The 22684-nt window shown below is 39.6% G+C and overlaps 1 protein-coding gene across 1 annotated transcript; it reads right to left on the bottom strand.

The window, feature by feature from the left end:
• Window positions 1–15656: 15656 nt before the first annotated feature.
• LOC139940865 (dopamine receptor 1-like) lies at window positions 15657–17261 on the bottom strand. The gene has a single exon (XM_071937240.1). It carries the CDS (start codon window positions 17051–17053, stop codon window positions 15686–15688), a length of 1368 nt encoding a protein of 455 aa, XP_071793341.1. The 5' UTR covers window positions 17054–17261; the 3' UTR covers window positions 15657–15685.
• Window positions 17262–22684: the final 5423 nt, after the last annotated feature.

Below are 22684 nucleotides of genomic sequence, written 5' to 3'. Positions count from 1 at the left end.
AGAAGGGTTGTTTCACCGGAGTCACTCTTTACTTGTACGGGGTCACAACACCTAAATACCCACAGTCACTTTCCTGCTATTCATGGTCCTCGGGGTGAAAATTCTTAGCTAATTTCACCAACTCATGGACACTGAGAATGAGAATGGCGCAACCTTTTGCCCTCCCTTCATTAAAGGTTGTTGTCGGAGGCGGCAACCCGACATGACGTGCTTCCCTCTTGATCGTTAGTTCTCACTCATCATTAATTGAGAAATATTTGACGTGTTGGTGTATTGACCGACTGGTCGATGCGTTCATATTATTTCATTTTTTTCTGGACATACACAAAGAAAGGAACTACAGGAATGGATAGGTTTCCGACTTCACGAGGCCACTGATCCGAAATAATTGTGTGGGATCGGGCAGTCTCACACGTTGTGTTCCGAGAAGAGACTGACGTCAAGATACCCGGCTGAGTGTTCCAAGTATTGATGTATTTTATGAAGTTGAAGTCAGGGAACCATACCTGTGTGTTGTTGACTAAACTTGTCTTGGAAAAGATCGACTTGGCATTGACAGATGAGAGACGGGCTTCTTGCATCAGTTGGCTTTTAATAACGTTATCGTCCCAACATTAAATTAGGGGTCCATCAACCATTGGACATACTGGGTCATCAGGTGGTACAGTAAAGGTTATCCAACATCTCAAGGGCGACTGTGATTGGAATCGAACCAGTGACCTTCTAAATGTTAAAGAAGAAGTTTAAACCACATTGGCTAGAACATTAAGGCTGCTTGATGAGGCAATATTATTTGGTAACCATATGTGACCCATACATAAAAGTGATATTGTCTGAACGTTTAAGTTCAATCTGTAATCAGAGTCATAGGAAAACAATGATATTTTCAAACATTGTTTTACGGTTTCTCAAACCACATCATTTCGAGCACGGTAAATTTTAAGGGAAGTTGCAGCAAACCTTTTTTTTAACACTATGCTTGTTGTCTGGACATGATCAATCAAACCAATGTTGTGCCCTCCGAAGTCCCATATTGTTGAGATGTTTTAGGAAACAAAGTATGTACCTCATTTTTTTTAAACTAAGTTCTCAATGAAGGCACCCAAAAATATTTTAGAGAGAAAAAAAAAGGGCAATTCCTAAACAAGAGATGAACTAGCAACTGAGGGCTTTAGCTGCGACATTCCAGAGATTTCGCTGCCTGGGGTGACGTGCATTTATTAAATTTATCACGGGGCCGAGGAACTCTGTAGGCGCTTAGATTGCTGATACGCATTGGGAAAGTACCCTAGTTTAATAAGCTCACCGGATAATCTCGACTTATATGAAGGTATGGAGAAATCACGGCAGAGATGTCTTTATACGCGGAAATATCTTTTTCATGCTGGCAAAATCCTTGCGATGCCTGGCCCGGAAAGCTGCCCTGAAAGGAGATTCTCAAATATCGAAAAGTCACATCTGTGTCAGATGGCACTTCCAATGGGTGTATTGCGCTAAATAGTGAGAAGTATTGGCGCCAAGCCTCGTGAATAATGTGTACACATATAACTTTTTTCTGTAAATCAACGATACGTATTGATCGCAGAGCTGAATGTCAAACAATGTTCCAATGTTGTGCCCTACATGAGTTGGTTGAATGGGACATTGCAGGTGAACACTCGAGGAAATGAGCGTGTGCCCTATTTTCCATGTTAGGGACTGTTCAGTTTAGTCGTTTAGGGTGTTTTAATTTGAATTGGTCGTTATAGTGCGAAAGTTTTACAGCATAACCTGACCAATATAGAAAAGAAAAAAGATGTTTATAGTTGTTAAATTTGGCCCTGGCTAATGCACCGTCGGCCTGTTTGAAATCGCGTGATAAAAAGGGACGGAAAGGCCAAGCTATAGCCTAAGACATCTATTAAACCATTGCTTTAACCGAACCCAAAGCCGAAGCATCGGCCGATGCCACAGCTGGAGCCTAAGCCGGAGCTTCAGCCGGAGCATGAACCTCAGCCTCAGCCAGAGCCTAAGCTGAAGTAAGCCGGAGCCTATTAAGCAGGAGTCGTGGCTCCGAAGCGAGCCTATCTTGATGGACGAAACGATCATGTGGCATGTTGACTTGGATTAACGCTACACTCCAATACATCTTGACAGCCTTCACTGTTTTATAAGTCAGTAATTGCTCTCACGAAAAACTAGGGTTCTAGCGGCCTGTCACCCTAACGTGCAATTTAAAGGCAAAGAGAACCAAAATGCAAGGTCATTATTGTTGTTAATTCACTCAATTCACTCCCGGGTCAATCTGACCCAGAAATGGATGAGGCCCTCAACCCGGACTCTGGGTCAATGCTCACAGACTGAAAGAGCCATGCTGATTTAACCGTGTATAAACTTGGGAACGAGGTTATAGACCATTACTACGTTTCCGCCATATTTCAGCCTTACTTCTTTTGTGAAACACCATCATCAAAGCCTTTATCACAGTTAACTGGAATGATACCAGACTAATATAATTAGCTATTTATTTCACCCATCAAATATATCAACAATAGTTTTAGGTCAAAAATATATAGACAACCTTGAAAATCGTAGGTTCAACAATCATCGCAAAGTTGAATAGCATGCATATTTCAACGCTTCTTTCTTCAAGGACGGGAGGCTGTGCATTTTCTTTTTTACGTTTACGGAAAAAAGACACGGAATTTCAATAAAATAAAAACGAGACAAGAGACTCAGACTGGTATTGAGTTAACACATCGATCACTTCTCCCTTTGGTGTTTAATAATAAATAAGAGATAGAATTTGACCACTTCAATGAAGAAAAGCCCTTTATTTTAATATTTTAATATAAATTGATATCATCATGTACAACAAAACTTGGTCTATTATTGATAATAAATATGCACATGTTAATAATTAATTTGTTTAATATAATAGCATTTTCATATCGAAGTATGAGCAGCAATATACACCAAAAGCTAGACAACATCTGAGCGCAATAATAGCATGAAATAGTAAGTATAATTGCTCCAAACAATAATGCCATCAAAAATTATCTGGTCAAGAGCACGGGAGAGCTGTTGATATGATAAAACATTTTTTGACACGACCCCTGGTCATTGCCTAGGTGCACTTGAAATGCTGCAGAAGAATTGGAAACTTACCCCAGGGTACCATAGGAGAAAAGGCCTTGCCCTTACAACCAAAATCGAAGCATATACATGCCTGTTAATGGGATGTTTGCCCGCATGCTTCAAGCTTATCATGGCATGAGCTCATTGGTGTCAAAACAACGGAAACATTAATATATTTCAGCATGTGCTGGTAGCGGCCTTCAACTGCAATTACTTTTTCTCCAGAAGACGATCAGATCATACTGATCGAAACGTCGAGTTGAAACCAACGGTTCTTTTCAGAACCACCCCAACTCTTTAGAGATAGTCATTACATGGTGTTACCGCAAGCCTTTCCATATCGTATTTCCACCATGCAAAGTTTCAAATCCTACTTGCAAATATTTATATAACATGGATCATCATTATTGTATCTTTCTGGATTTGAAACCATGAGCCCCTATACAATGACTTGAACTGTAACCCGTGGACCTGAAGATCACAAGAGTATACAGGTTTCAGTTTTAGATGTCAGTGGAATAATAATAACCAAGTAGGGACTGAAAACTCAGGATCTGGTTCGGGATTCGAACCGGTGCCACGGAGGTTAAAGGCATAGGAGGAACCACTGAACGCCACCCTGTATGCCTAGTATGAGAAAATAAAATAGTCCACTGCAATGACCAACTTCGGTGGGAATCTAACCAACAACTCACATTATCAAATGACCAAGAAGAAACAGTCATACACGGTTCTGTTGCGGCTGCTTTGCTTCGAAACTCAACAAAAAAAACACGATTTTTTTAGGAATGTTTTATTGTCTTTGTAAAGTAAGTTATTTAGCCTAGTTGCTTATTTATTTAAAATAAAAGACCGGGTAAGCCCTGTGCGAAATTGACTCAAAGTCATTAAAGAAACATAAAATTGCATTTCATTCGATGCTGGCCTTGAAACAATGCAGAAGTAATCTATTATGAATAGCCAATTTTTATACGAGTGCCCGATACCTTTACCGGCTTCACCCTACATTAAGTAGATAGTTTGTCGGGAAGCGACAACTGTTTTATCCCACCCCGTATGTGGTAACTAATTTTACCACTGAATTAATACATCATTACCTTGAACCGGGGTCGCAAGCGATACTAGAGTATGCAAGTTGTTTCACCTAACCAAATTGGAAATCAAAAATAGAAAAAAAGAAGGGGAAGGAGAAGATAATTTGATGTCTTGCTGAGATGGGGCACGTACCTAGGCCTTGTTTGTCGCCTGTTAAACGATCGAGTGTTTACAGTGAAGGAAATGCATGGGGTTTTGCCAGCGGTACTCAGGCCTTGCTCTCACGTAAATGTCGATTTGGAGTGTGTACAATTAAATTGACTATAGACTTAATTTATATCCTTGTATTTAGGCTCACTTTTACTTTGGTTTTTAAATCGTGACCCGGTTCTTCGAGCTGTATTGATCTAGAAAACAAAATTTTAATCACACTTTTAACCCTATCGGGACTGGGCTTCTTTTTGGACTTACGGGGACCGCGGGGCTCCGTGTTTGCCAAAGTTCTCGAGTGATTTTTATGAAACTTGCCGAAAATATTTTAAAGTTTACCACGTTCTACATGATGACCGCCTAAAAAGACATACAATATTTACGCTCATCACGGAATTTGAAGAAAAATCTACGAAACACATTGTTTTGTCGAAATCTCAACAGTAAAACACTTGTGCCCTTGAGCAAGGCACTTAACCATAATTGCTTCTCTACCAACCAGGCTTCTATGTGGATGAACCATGCCCATATCCTATCGGACTGCGAAGGGGAGTAACTCTGTTTCTGCCCCATGTATGTGACAAAGTGCCCCTGGTGACAGTTGATTTGGGTCGACAGCCAAAATCAGTTCAATGCAACCCCACCTTGAGCGGCCGTCCACCCTTTTGATTTTAGGCGAATAAAAATAAACGACCCTTTGACAAACGAAAATAAGACATAACTCTACAATCAGAAAAGGGAAAGTTGGCTAAAAGAAAACGGAAAAACCAGCACACAGATGGAAACATTGATTTAGGAAAACATCGATTTCTTTTTGAAAGAATTTCAGGTTTAAATTTATTTTGTAGCAAATGGATTTTATTTTTGTGCATAAGCACTTTAGCATTCACGACAGTCATCGATGACCTAGAAAATGTATTCCTTTTGTTGAGAGGCAAATTAGATTAGTCCGACCAACTGGAACACTGAGATAGATAAACAGGTCGGATTTGACATGGTGGTGAATCTTTGAAATCATTTCCCCCCCTTTTTTTTTTAAAAGGTCCTTTTACATTTAATTTTCAATACTTTGTTTTATCAGCGACCCAAATAACATCTTAATATTAAAATGAGTAGTAAAACAGACGTAGAGATGTTTAAATTTTGGACAGATTGTATTTTTATATTAATCAACCAATAATTTAAATTTACACGGAAAGTGAATTGTTTGATGTTTTTCTGGTTGTTTGGTATAACGAATCTATATGGAACATTTTGTTTAGGGGTGGGCGCAGGAGAAGGGGTTAGAGAAGACCATGATTCTTGCCCAAAATGTCACAGGCCTTGCTCAGTTTTTCAAGTCCTTCACCAGTTTTGGTAAAATAAACAAAGGGGGTCATTTTACAAGGTTCAATAACGGGGTTGTCAACTTCAAACTGGAGTAGTACCGCGGATGAATTAGCGTCTTTGTTTCTCTTATAGACCGTTATTTTAACCTCAAGTAGTGTTTTTTATATTGTTACGCAAAGGGAAGGCAACCACCTAAAAATGAACAGAGGTTGGCAAACTTAAGTCAATGAATAATTGTCTTTTTATTTATTTCAAGCGACTATAAGTCTTTCAAATATTTTTATTTTGGAGTACTAGTCATGATTTATAAGTGAAAAGGGTGTACACCACACCCTAGCCCCACACAAGTATGTACATTATAGTATTCCTTTTGTCCAATAACCCTCAGCATCATTACATCAATAAACAAAAGCAAGGCCAACCAAATGTTCCAATAAAGCCATTAACAATTCAATAATCAATCTAAATACCCCAACCAAGGTAGCATAAAGAAAGATTGTTTTTAGAGATAATATTTCGTCTGAAATACCATCGTTAAATATAAACAACTTTTTTAAACGTAATGTATAGACGATGTGACCTGACACATCACATGTTTACAAAAGAGCCACAGAGCCTGGACTTCCTGCAGGCACGATTTGTACACAGCCTTATAGAAGAAAACATAAAAATCTTATATTTTATGAAGATTGCACTGTCGAATTCTAGTTTAACTTTTGATATGATGAAAGGGGGCAGATCTCAAAACCTGTTCAGCTTTTACTTTAAATCATAACTCTTGGATATGAGGAAACTATGACAAAAAATATCAACTTTCCCATATGACCAGGCAGTACAGTTTTTTGCCTGCCAGAATACCTAAAGAATTCACAAGGTCACACTAATTGTTAACAAAGTTCACACGGTCTATCAACATTTTGTGGAATTGAAGATACCAGTTGTCAGAGATTTACACACGACCTACATGGTATCAAATATGTATAAAAATGGCCATGCTTTTTCACAACTTTCGCGTGGCTTCAATAGCCTATAAAATACGGATGAAGTCTGATGTCTGCCTGTGGGGAAGGTATATTGTCTACGTTTGGTATCAATTTCAACATAACTGGCAACAAAGACTTAGAAGCCTCAGCAGCTTTCGATAGGCCTAGTATAAACATTTTGAGAAACATTTCAATTAGAAGTATTGTTATGTAAAAAGGTTTCGGTAAATTTGAGGACCGTTATTTCAGTAACGTTTCTCAGATGTGTGTTCCTTTTAGGGAATTATTCTTCCTGCGTGAACATAACTACTCTGAGTTTTCGGCCATATCTCAAAAACGTGACCACCTTTTGAAATGAAATGTTCACACGTAAGTTTTATTGTATACATCTACATTTAAAATAAGGTTAAAACAATCGAACGGTTCCAAAAAACAAAGCCTTTCAAGGCAAGAACATTGTCTTGTCTCTGCTTCGTTGATGCTGTAACTCTATGGTTAGTGTTGTCACTCTTTATAACCCATGTGATTTCTAGATAAAATGATCCCCCCCGATAACAATAATTACTCTGATTTGTCTTTAAAGGTAAAAACACACCATTATTGAATAATTCCACGCATTTAATTTTAATATTACAAGACTTGACTTCAATATTTGACATCTTCGAGGTTATGCATCATTGCTCATTAGACCTACTTCACCAGATTTAGGAACTATAGGCCAGCACAAACATGCGGTCAAACATCAACCTGTTCAAGACACCTTCAAACACCATCCCTTCCATAATAAACCTCAGCTGTACAAACAATGAGCATCAACTATTGTTGTATAATATGCGAGCGCAGTTTGGTGCTTTTGGAGTCTTGCTGTGAAACACGGCATTGCTCCATTAATGTGGAACGCCCACACTTTAAAGACACTCAGGATACTATTGGTAATTATCAAAAACCAGTCTTCTCACTTGGTGTATCTCAACATATAAATACAATAACAAACCTGTGAAAATTTGAGCTCGATTGGTCGTCGAAGTTGCGAGAGAATAATGGAAGAAAAATCGCCTTTGTTGCTAAGGTTGTTTGCTTTCAGATGCTTGATTTCGAGACCTCAAAATCTAATTCTGAGATCTCGAAATCAAATTCAAATATTTAAGTGGGAAATTGCTTCTTTCTTAAAAAACTGAACTTTACTTCAGAGGGAGCTGTTTCTCACAATGTTTTATACCATCAACAGCTCTCCATTACCAAGTAAGGTTTTAAGTTAATAATTATTTTGAGTAGTTACCAATATTGTCCACTGCCTTTAACGACAACTAACCCACAGATGTAACGCCCACCCTTTTAGAGACTACCCGTTTAAAAAAGACTTATGCGTTCAACTGATCACAAACCGGTGGGCAAGGCTGCCGAAGGGTGTGTTCAATTGATTGATCTGACCTACTTACATTGTTCGCGACTAAAGACCGGCATGAATAGCGACAAAACGATTTCATCGACAACATTTTTAATTTCACAAGGTTTTCTCGTCAATTTGGTTCATCTCAGCCGTCAGTGCGTTTCAGTGTGCGACTCCTTCCAGCAAGGCCAAAGTTCCTTTCAGATCGCATAATGGCGAACGATGTTTTGTTAATGCAACGTTGCGCACTGAATATTTCCGTAGCATTGTGTAGCATGTTGATTGGTTTTCCTTAGTTTTACTTAAATTCAATTCATCGACTCTTGCAATATATCCATCCTTTTTGAATCTCTTATATATAACTGACCAACATCACAAACTCTTAATCCACTGCCTCTCTTTACATCAGTCTTTTCGAATACACGTCTTCGGTTCAAGATTCGGCTCAGGCCAGCTTGACCCCGCGGTTGTTTTGACAAATTGTGCGTGCTTTGCTCACGCACTCATAGCTTCAGACGATAGGACGGAGCTTGAAGCCAAATCCAAAGCAAAGCCGTGGTTTCGAAAGGGCCATAGTTCAAATTCCACTAACTCACTCCCTCATAAGTAACCATAGCGTTCCTTTGTCAAACTCGTCTCATCCCTTTCTAGTATTCCCGCCATCTTATACCTTCCAGCATTCAGTCTTCAAGTCATATACTATGTTGGCCATGAAGGGACATCGTTAATCGCAACATATTTGCGATGTACATTCAGGGCCATCGTATCAAACGAACTCCAGACTCTCTATATACATTCAACGACACACCATCAAACCACAACCTTGTATACATCGTATCAAACTATTCTCAAGTCAAATATGAATAAATCCCAATTCCAAACCAATCCATCACCGTCATGTTCCTTTTACCCAACAGTAATAAGAAAACGGTCTATCTGTGCAGCTTAAAAAAGGGAGCCAGACTTAGTTTGCTTACACTCTGGTTTTTATTTGCATGAGAGAAGAAACAAATAGTAATGAAATGACTTTCATAACCATCGTCATAATCCCGTATTAACACAACAGCAATAAGAATATAGACTGGGAGCCATACCTATTTTGCCCTTCTGAGTCTCGTTTGGGTTTTTGAGAGAAAAATAAGATAACTGCCATTAGGTAAAACCTAATAAGACGTGAACCATTTCACCTGCTTCATGTTCGGATCCCCCCCCCCAACCCTGGAGATTCAACTACGAACATCCATCTTATCAGGGTCCAATTTCATGGAGCATGCACAACCAAAGTTTGCAGAGCAGAAAGGGGTAACCAGCCAAAATACCATGTCACTTGTACCAAGTAGACTGGTTTCCCGCTTACTTTGGCTAAGTAGGCATTATTGTACGGAGCTTCAAAGGCAAAAAATAATATCAGAGAAAACACAAAGTATCTATACTCGACAATCCTAGCAACGGTTGCCATAGCTATTAGTGGGAGAGACAGGTTTGTTGATTGAGTGGATGTATTGGGGGGCACGGGACTTTCTCGTGACTAGGAACAATCACAATATCTGTCACATCTGACCGATTTTGTCACGGGCAAGTTAACACCCTAAACCCATTGGTGAAATGCCGCTCCGGTGTTTGCACGTGAAATATTCACTAAAATGTTCAATATTGAGGATGCCCGAGTAATATTCACGGCACATAACACAAAGTGTGTGGGAGAAATGCGGCATATAAAATGAGATGGCTCTATATGGCCTGAGGCAATTAGCTGCCACGCAGTTCTGGGTTAAAGTTAGATACCAAGTAAATGATATTTTGATAATGGCACAGTACCGCATTGTTTTTTGAACCATAGATTTGTTTACATCCCATAAGATCAGTAGAGCTTTTGCTTAGAAGCATGCACCTATAACCAGTCTATAACTGCCCTCTTTCCATCCCAGTGAACATGAACGAACATGACAATCGTAACTTTAAGACACCAATCTTATACTCTTCAGTTATACATATTATTTGCTGGTTTCTAGATTTTACACGACGTATACATGTACTCCTTTTCCTCACCACTCTATCCCAACATTCATCACAAACATTTTCATCCATGTCGCTCCCAGTTTTGAACTACCGGGAACAAAATTGTCCCCAAAACAATCGAACACGACTCACTACCCATTGCTTTTTCCAAGATGTCCTCATTCCAGTTATCCTCGTCCGTCCTAATTCACCCTTAATCGCACCTTTCCCCCTCAATTCATCTCCATTGCTTCCTTTTCCTCGTAATGACAGCTCTTATTGTTTCTTCTTCACTTTAAGTGCACCCTATTTGTCCTCGCAGTCAATTGACACAGTTTCCATCTCATTTTTATCCCTCTCCCCTCATTTGTCATTTCGCGTCATTCCACATTCACTGTACCAATACGCCTTTTCATTCTCTGGCTAGAGTTAGTGTTGTTCTTGAGTGCGGCAGTCTTCAGTCAAACTGAAGTAAGTGTTTTGAGAATTCCCCCATCGAAACTGGGCGCTAAACCAAACAGTTTTGTTAGTGGACATGTCCACAGTGGACTGCTAATAACTTCATCTGGGATTAAAGGAGAAAGTTCTGATACATTATTGTGTTTTGAACGAAGACACAAAATCACACAGTTCATCAATTACTCCTGTTCTCAACAAACCCACCAAGTTAAAAAAAATTCATCCTAGCAGTATTGGTGGAGCTGCAGAAAAGTCACAGACAGTGTTCATGTTTTGCGCTATCAACCATAGTACATGAAAGAACAACTCAGTTTAAGTTTGGCCTTAACTAGTTGTGGGAGTCAGGAGAAAAAAAGTGGGAAATCATGCATAATTTCCCGTGTCTCCTAAATTTTGATTGTCACAACCGAAATCGGCTCTAGTGTTTTTGATGTTTTCAGATACGATTTCATATCAGAGGGGAACAATTTCGAAGCACAACCACAAATCAGTAAGCTTTAAAGACGCAAATTAAGCAAAGATTTTTGGGGTCTTCACTATTCCTGAATAATACCTTTAAACACACACTCACATTAGGTCACGTCTGCAGAACTGCCACGGACAGGTTCGCATACAATTTCTACGAATCGGGTTATACGCTTTTAGACTCGCTCTTTAAATTGTCATCATTCTCAACGCTACCACCTGAACACATCTTTGAATGTTTAAAGGGCATCATACGTCAATGTTTTTCAATCCTTTTGCCTCTGCTTCGGCAAAGTTTAAGATTGAGGTTTTGTACGTCACACTTTCAAAATGGCTACTGGGACCAGAACCCAGAATTTCGGAAAGGCCCCACCACCATGCATCAGCAACCCCTTTCCCCTATTATCTCATTAATTTCTCCTTAATCATTCTTATCATTCCATCTATACACACGCCAAACAGTACATTGAAGAAATACACCAATTCACATAATTCGCATCCATATCTGGAGATGTCCAACATTCATTCCCTTATGCCTCTTCATTTACATTCTTCCCATCCCGGCAAATACCCTTGTGGTACAACCCTCTCCTTGGAACTCACGCAGAGACCGTTTGCTCTACTGCCATCTATTGGACCCTCAGACTGGCCCTGGCACCGATCACTCAGTCCCCTCGATCCCTCATACATACATCAAGCTCACTAATGCCCTCCCACCCTCAATCATTGATTTGTGAAATGGTTGACGTATGAAGAATGTTCACTTGCTTGTCTTCTGTCTCCATGATGTAGTAAATAAAATAAAAAGACACCGACTGTACACAGTATTCAAAATCATGTTATTTACAGGTATAATTCATCTGATCATGACTACAACGTCATTAGTGTATGTTGTATTATGCATAATATTTCGGTATTTCGGAGCTCCTGACCACTGAAGAGTGGTCTTCAAAGAATTTGTTTGGCAAAAATAAACGTTCATTGTTAATACTAACTAAAACATCAGTTGATTTTTCTGAATTGTCCATTTATTTATCATTATGAGTAAGGGTATATGAAGTTGCAATAAATTGCCCTATTTTCAGTTTGTTTGGTCGCCGGGGAGTTTTTTTGTTTTTTATCATCATCATCATCATCAATAATGTACAATACCGTTAAACCAACCACTCACATTTTCACAAATTTCGAAACACAAACTGAAACATTCAAGCATAGCAAACTCAATGTTTCAACCTACGTACACACTCGCTTTACTCCTTTAAATAAGCACGTTGTCCATGACTTGTAATACACAAATGGGAAAGGTGAACTAGTAACTCTCAACTATTTTGTCTATTCCAAAACCGTTCCGGGCCAGGACTGACCAGACGAAAAGTGCCCGTTCAAGAGCCAGCAATTTCCGTTCGTGTTTTTTTTTTTTTTTTTTTTTTGGGGGGGGGGGGGGCGGGGGTCAAGTAAACCCGGAATCATCTCTGACTGGAACACCATGCCCCAATTTTCCAAAGCGCATAATGTAGCTTAGCACAAACAAAATTATGCTCACCGGAAAAAAAGGTAAGCATGCTAAGAACCAAGTACAATCTGTGTCTGGTCTCTTGCTTAGCAGAAAGTTGCTAAGCAACTCTACGCAACTTGGCCCCGGTCAGTGCAACCCTGAGAACGGTTCACTCTACCCCATGACTCTGCCACTGGGAACCCTTCACATGGTCCATTCGGGACCTTCGTTTACTCAACAAACACCAATTCACTTTTAATTTACCCAATGAATAATTCACGTAATGGGGAGTGATAACTTCCCAGCAAACGTACTCTTAAGTAGGGATTAAAGCAAGACCCGTCAACACAATTATTTGCCTTCGACTGATCAGATGTCAGAATAGTTTTTAGATTGAAGTGTCCCTCAAGGACCAATCGGAGCGCTAAAGGCGGTTCAGAATGTTTAATTGTTGGACTTTTATATTCGAAGAGAATCATTAAGCTTGTAAGGATGCCTTTTATAAATCAGAATAAAAAGCCACTTCTACTGGCGAATGGCACAATCAGTTTAAGATCTATTCAAGACGGATGTACACCCCATCACGTACAATCTTATACATGAGATCAGATTCAAAAGCCCCTTTTGTGTTTGAAGAAGAAAATCTCAGTTGGTCATACATTTTGTAAAAGAGACAAAATCTCAAGTGGAGATAAGCAGAGAATATGACCAGCAATTAGTCTGCTATTTTGTCCAATTATACAAGCACAACACGGACTTACGTATGTCGTTGTTGTTTGAATGAAAAAAGCTTCGTAGCGGGGTGTCGTTGCTACTAGTTACCGGTATGTCGCAATGTAATTCATAACCCTCATTCCTATTGATCTTGTTTCGGAATATGGTTATCTTTGAGATTGTATTTTTTTTGTGTGGTGTTCCTCTGCAAGAAAATCCCAATGGCTCTTTCAAAAGGAATAGAAAAAAAGTGGAAACAAAATATGTTAGGTATTGAGTAATCAACGCAATACTCAGCGGGCCGTGCCATCATTTTAACATGAGCAAAGAATTAAAAATAGTCATTGCCCATGGGAAGAGTGTATCTTTTTTCCCACTCCACTTGACTTTTTACACAAAATTTCCAGATTAATAACTACCATACTTCTAACAGCAAACAATAAGAACGCAGCATTATGAGATTTGTTTTCCTCCAAACGCTTGAAGCAATCTCGATTCATGTGTCAATACAGCTGATCACATTTCGTAAGCAACATCATTGTGTTTGTTGTAATTCTTTTCCAACATACTTAACAGTTTACATGTACTTTGAAAACAAGTGTTTTACCCCAATAAGAAAGCCGCGTGTTTACAATACAACCATGCATAAAAATTAGAGTTATTTTTTCTGTTTGTCCCGTAGTCGCTAAATGGCATTAAGGTTGGCCTCGGGGTTTATACCCTGCCTTTCATCTCCGTCGACCCCGGTTCGAACCCCCATCTTAGACCGAAGCCTCGTATTAGTCCCTATATCTGATAAGGTTCTAGTTGTGGTCCAACCCACATCTTAAACTCAAGATTTATTACAACTCTTTCTACTTTGTGGCCCAATGGTTACAGTTCAAATCTTTTAGGGATTTCACTATCAACAGATTTATATTTATAAGAAATGATAATAACAATAACAACAACAACAACAGGATTAGTAACTGTGTATTTTTGTTTCAGTGGTGTGGATTTTTTTTCCTTAAAAAATTTCCCTTTGTCATTAGAATTTTTTGTTAAAATATTACCACATTGGAAGATCGCGTTTTAGCATTCATGGTTTACTTATTGATTGCTTTCACATTGATCAAGGCGAGACCCAATTTTATTCACAACATTGCGTGGGTATTAGAGAGCCCAACATTTGCATTATCGTTTTTTGTTTCAATTAGTGCGGTTTGCAATTGAGTTAGACCATAAACAAAAATGCAACGCATGCATCGAACGAAGACACTAACAATCAGGTCTGATTCATTTGCAATTTATCTTGATAAGAGTCGGATGTTTTTCGATTAAGACACCCCGCCTTATTAGATCACTGTGTATCCGTTAATTAATTAGTCCATGTATCGAATTAAATAAGTTAACCACCGATGAATTATACTGTCAAAACGGTTTGTCATCTACATACAATGCGATACTCCAGAGGTAATTAGTGTTTTCGTGCAGAGATGTTTTATGCATGATGTTTAAGTATATAAAATATCAATTAGAAATCGCGAAACCGTGCATTCGGTTGAATTAATTGACCAGCTTAAACTCATGAATGAATAACTAATCTTCGCTAATTCCGGGTGTAATCATTAAATAATTGTACAGTTTGTTTAAAACACTGGTCTGGTTGAGCAATCTTAGATGTGTGGTATATCAATGAACATTCGTGTATATACATGTACACCAGCTTTTAATATAAAAAACAACAGCCAAAACAAGATACAACCAAAGTGAACATTTCACCAATGCGTTTTACAGGAAAAGGAGCATTTGAATTCGGGCATGTTCGTATTGAGGCCATCATGATTTTGCCGGTAGAAAAGGGAGAGAGTTGGTGGCCCTGTCTTGTAAATTGGCAGGTATTCGACATATTTATAAGGAAAATTCGTCATACAACCAAAAGTAGCATAGAGGGCATTTTCATCAAACGTGTTTTTGCACCCTTGCAGCGTTTTTACAAAAACAGTGATATATAAATGAACGTTAAAGACTTGCATTTTGTTTCCACTTTCATAAGGTCCCAATGTTTTAGATAATGAGTGAATGACAAAACTTAATTCAACATTGAAGCCCTTTTTAAAAACAAACCAAATAAATTTTGTTTTCAAAACACTTTGCAAATTCTTTGTTTGCAAGAACCTGACTCATTTTGGCTCAACGTCTTCAAAGTATTCTTAGACTTACCAATTTGTAATTTAAATCTTACATACTTCATGGCTGTTAAAAAAGGCTGTTGGTAATGCTAAATCATTCGTTTCTAGCCCGCAAAAAATACTAAACCACTTTACATTTTTGCTGTTTACACTTTTGCTTACACACTCGTGACAAACAACGCATACCAGTCACCCATCGCTTGTTACATAGAAAACTAAAACATTAGTCTAAAAAGATACTCTTGATACAAAATAATGCTTCCCACCAGCTTCAATACTTTGTCCTATATTAAGTGTACAGTAAATAGTAAACGGCTTGTCAGCATGATGTGATTCTATCGAAGATGTAATCCACTCTGGGAAGGCTCGACAGGGGAGCTACCTGCGTTTCCGGGTCGATCTGGGGAGTAGGTGCTGCTCGCCTCCCATTGGTGTACGCTACGCTGCTTTCAATACTGCTTCTAGGACTGTTGGAGTTCAATAAGCCAGCCTTTCTCTCTCTGATCTTCCTCATGATGAAGTTCAATCCGAGGATTCGTTTAAAGGCCTCCCGGAAGTCCCGATTAAAGATGCTGTATATGATGGGGTTGAGCGTGGAGTTGAGATACCCTAGCCACGTTAGGGTGGCGAGGAGAGCAGGTGAGGGGTCGCACTTGTCACACAACGGTGTAATGATGTTCAGGGAGAAAAAAGGTACCCAGCAGATTAAAAATACCCCCATGATTATTCCGAGTGTCACAGCTGCCTTGTGGTCCGAGGCAGCTTGGTTGCCGTGACAGGACGAGTCCGGATTGTCGATCTTACCCAGTCTGCCCATCCGGGCGTTCCGTACCCGCTCCCTGACCGCGCTGAAGATCCGGGTGTAGATGGCGATCATTACCACACACGGCACAAAGAAACTTATGGTAGAGGACACCACTGCATACATCGGGTTCAAATCCAGCATGCAGATGTAGGCATTACTTGCGACCAGTACGTCATCAGGGACAGGTGCCGGGGTACTTGGCGAAACAGCAGGTCCACCAAAACCCTTATGAAGGCCGAGTTGTATCGGTAAAAATGACACCAAAGCAGACATAATCCAAACAACACCTATTGCAATCACAGCACGTTTGTTAGTTATCCATCGATAATAAGCAAATGGTTTCTTGATATGGAGATACCGGTCCACACTGATGGCGCATATATTCAGAATGGACGCAGTGCTAAACATCACGTCAAACGAGATCCAAACATCGCAAAACTCGGGACCAAAAGCCCAATAACCAAGCAGATCATTAGCCATGCCAAACGTCATGACAAGTATCGACACAAGAAGGTCCGCCATCGCTAAAGACACGATGAATGAGTTGCCCGTCTTTCGGAGTTTATCCTCGGTGGCTACAGCAACACACACCAATACATTGCCGACGATGGACAGAATGATCAAAGTTGAAAGTACAAGAGCAATGGCTACCGTCTCTGCTACGGTGAGGTGGTGGGGGCCCACCTCCACAGTGGACGAGTCATTGCTTCCAGCGTCCAAGCTATAGCCCCCACCACCGGTAGTAGCCGCATCAGACACGACGTCCCCTTCTTCTAGATTATATCCTACGTTACCTCGCATGGAGTGGTTTGAAAGACCACCACTTCTCTCCCCGGACACCAACGCCTTCAGAATTGGCGAATACGAGGCGCGGAGTTGCATGTTTCGCCAGCAAAACAGCGAAAACAAGAATTGTGTTTTCACACGACTTTTCCTGGCTACCTTAATGCATCTAAATTGTTCTTGTTTGCGATTGTTTCCGTTTTACCGGTTGTATAAATCACTGTAAAAGGTGCCGTGGCTTGTATTTCAGTTCATTTTGTCTATTTGCCATGCTTGACATTTGCTGGCATCAATGTCAAATAATATCCCCACAACAAAATAATCCTCAGCAGGTGCAAACTATTTCAAACTCGTCCATATCGGTTTCCCACCGAATCGTAAAACGAATCGGAAATCAGAAATCAAATAAAGGGACACCGCGATGTTTTTGAAGAATATCAGAGTTTGACCACCCGGTTCATCCTACGGGGTTTCCGTATGTGCATTTCCTCCATAACACGCCAATTGTGACACCTGGTGTTGCTTCCCCTTCGCATGGCGTGGTATATAAAAAGCCTACTTCATCGTGCAATCATTTCCTATCTTTCCATCAATCCTACGATTCCAACAACCAAGAGTCGAACACCACTCTAAAATCACCAGCTGTGGAGTCACCATGGGTATAGTCTGGTTGTTTGACTCACTACCGCCTCTCCCCGTTCCATCTACAGTCTGTAAATGATGAAAGAGTCTTCGCGTGTGCAGGATAGGATGTGTTTCCCCCACATCATCACGTTGTCTGTCTGTGATCATCACGTGTAGGCGATGAGCAACATTGGTCCCGCCCACCTCACTGCTGATCAATCTGTTCTGCCATCCACAGCCATTCAACGTGCAAACGTAATCAATGCTGTACAACGCATGCCTTCAGAGAGCTTGACATGCCGATACTTGGTTAACTAAGCACAAAAAAGGGATTTAATATCAGCCTTTTTCGCCTGATGACACTTTGACAATAACACCACAGACGAAACTGAGCACCAAAGGTCTGTTGCTTTGTGATGAGATTCGGTCTGGGCGATTTGGAACTCGCCCCAAAACACACACTTGAGTAAACGTCTGACGGTTCCGCATAATATCAGCCGTATGCAGTTATGCAAGTAAACACCAATCTCTAAAAGGTGCCGCTTATGGATAGAGGTATACATTGCAGCGGGGCCGTTTGTTGTTGGGCCCAATGGAAAACATTTTCGAATTATTCATGACTTAAGCTTTTTAAATATTACATTTCAAGATTTGTTTTGCTCCGTTCAATGATACCATACATTAGTTTCAAGACTAAAGTGATAAAGCACTTGCTTAGCACATACAAAAATTGCTTAACGGAAAAAGTTAACCAGCCAAATTATACAAGTGTACATTGTTGCGTCTGGTGCCCTACTAAATTTATGTTTAGCAAATACATTTGTCAAGCAATTCGTTTTCTTCTGCTTAACAGCTTTACGGAATTGGGGTGGGCTGTGATATCTTTGTGTTAAGGTTATCAGTGTCAACGGATACACACGCTCACTTTACCCAACCCCAACCCCTTTTGGAACCCCCAACCCCTAAGTCCATCGGAAGCACGCCGACATGTGTTCACATGTTCTCATATCGATCATTCTTCTCTAAAGAACTCAAGCTCTCTATAAAACAGGTTAAATAAAAAAAACATTATATAAAATCCCGAGGACATCCAACATCTCCTCTTCGCTCGGCTCAATATTTCAATGGCCCCCAAGACCTCAGGAAGGTGGTAAATAATTCTCAGGTATTTTCTAAACACACGCGGTATCGATCTCGTTTCCCAAATTGAGATGTTATTAGAATGACTCGTGTGGAGGAAGGGCGTCACATTTTGTTTTCCATACAAAAGAGTGTTGAATATATTCAGTCTGACACACGTTATAGATGTTCCATCCATATCAATTAAATTCAGACAACTTATCATAGAAGTTATGTTAGGAAACATGACAATTATTTCCCAGTGTGCAAGCACACAGAACTATATCCCTATTTGCAAAAAGATAAAGGTATGATAGAGAATAACGAGTATAATTATAAATATTTTAAAGGAAAGTATACCCATTTTGTAACCACCTCATTTTTTGTTATCCTATGTAACTGCAGATATAACAAACTAAACAAATTCCAAAGGTTGTAGCGTTTTTGAGATGTCGCCGAAAATCTTTAGCGGTTTAGTTCAAGCAGGAAGAATAGTTGGTCATTGGCATCAGAGAAACGTTTCTGGCAGTAACGTTTCTCGAAATCAATATTTTTTTTGGATAAACACATAATTATTTTTCCATAACATTACTTCGAAGTGAAATAACTCTCAGAATGTTTATACTACCTCAAAAGGAGTGGTTACAAACATAGGTTTCCTAATAAGAACCACCTCAACCCACCTTTTTCTCAGATTTGTTCATAGTTTTTACTCAATACAGTCCAAACAAACACTTATACTTAGTCAAGTTATTCCGAGGACGACTTAACCAATAAACTTATCGTAATTGCTAAGTAAAATGTGATGACACGCCGCCCAACAAAAACACTTATGTGACAGTGTGGGGGCTTTTCCTGACATAACGTTAAGTGTTTTGTGAAATAGGTCATAGGACTTGAAGTCTGGTTCCTTGACTATCACGTATACAGAGGGAGCATTCGGATTGAACAATCTCATCAACACGTACGTTCCATGTAATTACTAACCCTTGAACCACACACACAAGCCGTCAATCTAAAGAGGTGATCAGGAGATGGCCTCATTTCGTCCGGAATTCCCACTGCTACACTCGATGGGCCCGTTTCACAGAAAGCTGCCGATCAAAGAGGACGTTGTGAATAAGCCCGGATGCAAATCTCCCCAAGCCTCCGCTACAGACAATAATTGAACTACATCTTCCATCTATAGAGTGGACCATTCTCCATATCTTAATTGATTCATGGGGGGCAGTGGGGGAGCTAGCTAGCCAACATCCCTACATGCTTTTTGTGTTTATTAAAAATTCTGAGATTCACCCTTTCCATTTTCCTGAAGGAATCAGTTAACGAAGGGAACAAGAACAAATGCTCCGGTGTTTATTAAATTCCCCGGATCACCTCACGCAGAGTAGCGACACCAACTGTGGTTTTCTAGGTTGATGACAACAAAGTTATTTTCCCGCTGGTTTGTCAAAAAGAAACACGCGGTGGGCTGAGGGAGTCATTAAATTTACGAATGGTCGGAGCGTTGTTATCAATAAATAATTAAGCCAGAGATTCTGGCCTCTGGAGGCAAAGTGTCTATTGTGTATAGCGCACATACACACAGGATTTTACCCAAAGGCCGGACGTAACAACAAGAAAGGAGATACCGGGAAAAGCGTTGCAACGTAGTCTCTCTCCCCATCTCTCTCTCTCAAGAAAGGACTTGGCAGTGTTACAGAACAAAAAACCCTAGCTGGGTAAAAAAACATAAGCTAGCGGCAAGGTTTGTTGATATCTTGTCCCTTGTCTTGGTTCCGGATACCTCCAAGGACCTAGCGATTCAAAGATGTTTTTCCCCCAAAGACTCGTAGATGAAGTGTGAATCGGAAATCCCCGGAGTGTTTAAGTTATATTACACATAACACACTAATCTCATTAATGTTTGTTTTACTTATACACCTGTGTGTGTTAAGATATATTCCGTGCCATCTCCAGTCGTGAGAAGAAAAAAAAACAGGATATTATCCTCAACAAACACAAGAGCAAGGACGTATACAACACGAAATGAACTTGAACCCAATACACTCCGTTGTCTATAGCCACCATGCAGGACGAGCGCTCTGTGTGATGAAAAGTTATTATTTGTCTTGCACAAGAACGCAAGTGTCCGGAACAGGACTCGAACCCAACACTCCATTGGCTAATTCCTCAGAACAAACAGTCTGTGAGATAAGAAATAAATGCGTGTCTTGTACAATTCAAGAGTCACGAAAGGGACTGGAATCCCCATTCTACATTGGCTCATTTATCAGGACAAGCATTCTGTGTGATGACAAACTATTATGTGTCTTGCACACAGACTCAAGTGTCACGAACGGGACTCTCACACCCCGTACACTCCGTTGGTTTCCACAAGGACGAGCAGTCTGTGTGACGGACAACAAATGTGTCTTGCTCAAGGACGCAATTGTCACATACAGGACTCGAACCTAACACTACGATGAGTCAGCCACAAGAACGAGCATTCTTAGTGAATTAAACATGTGTGTGTCTTCTTGACGGACACCGGTGTAACCATACAGGGAAGCGAACCCTAAACTCAGATGGCTCAGCCACAAATACACGTCACCAATGCATAAATCGTAGAATATCCTGGAATAAAGGCTCAAGCTAAAATATAACGCAAAAAATGGTCTAGACGGCTCTTTTGATATTATCAAAGTAAGATAACAAGCATTTTTACCGTCCAGTACACTTCAAATGTTCGTTAAAAACAACAATCACGTGGATTTCTCTCTAAGATCTTGGAAACTTCAAAAGACAGAACTGCGGGTTGGGTTTAACGCCATGCTCATTTCATGCATAACTATTATACATTGAATTCCCCGTAAGGTTTTTGTTCTAACCGATATGCGAGTAGTAAAGTGTTGCGCGTGGCTCTCTCGTCTATAGCAGAATCGATTCTTGCTCAGGGGTTCGAAACCGATACCCGAAGATACACGGCTACTGTGTGGTCAATCAATCTCTTGTGTCACTAATTGGGTTTCAAACCTGGGTACATTTTAAGAACCCTGCTCGAGACCACGCTCTCGCACTGTGTATAAATTTCATGTTATACCAGAAGGCTTTTCTGTCTTTTATTTATCTTCAAACTCCACAAGTACCTCTGACATGATATTCCATGAAATGTTTATTTATGGTATAGAGAGTACGTCAATGCTGACAACCTTGAATATCTAAGTCAAATATTGTTTTAATGTATGAAATATGTATTTGTTGCACAATAAAAGTTTTTCATATTAAAATGTTGATAATTGCAATGGCAAATTAAAATGCGCACGCCATTATTGATAATACATGCAAATCGTACGGTTAAACATTTGTAATTACTGTATAATAAATGACGGCTAGGTAAAAACTCTCTCTTCGATGCAGAGACAGTTTTACCTCTTAAACCTAGCGAGGTAAAACATGTTTAGTTTTAATATTATTTATTTGTATAATTCTCGTAATCAAAAAGCAACACACCGTAACCAGAAGGTCTGATGATTAATGTATTTTCAAATACAATTTGAATTTGTCCATTTTTGAGGGTGTTTGTTTGTTTGTTTGTTTGTTTGTTTGTTTGTTTGTTTGTTTTGGTGTTGTGTGGTACACTCTGTTTTTAGTTAATGTACTTTTCTCAATTGCTATGTAGTGTACCGTTTGTTTATAGAGCTATAGAGAGAAGGCTAAATCTTCGGCTTTCCTTTCTAAATATTTTAAAAGCAGTTAATAATTTCAAAAAAGTATTTTACACTTTAGGTTTCCGTAATAATTGCGAAACTAAAAGCATCAAACCATATAACACATATTTAAGTAATTACATTACGCTGATATCACTTGATTAAATATTTAATAATATCATTATTTTTGTATACGCTATGGCGGCAACGGGTCTACGGTTACCTCTTGTTATTTAAGACTAGTTAGTATACATTTACCTTATGTAAACATACGTTGTTTCATTGTTACATTTCAATA

This window comes from Asterias amurensis, chromosome 8 (assembly GCF_032118995.1).
Source record: "Asterias amurensis chromosome 8, ASM3211899v1".
Taxonomy (NCBI): domain Eukaryota; kingdom Metazoa; phylum Echinodermata; class Asteroidea; order Forcipulatida; family Asteriidae; genus Asterias; species Asterias amurensis.
Note: the sequence above shows the minus strand (reverse complement) of the source record. Positions and strands in the feature narration are given on the sequence as shown.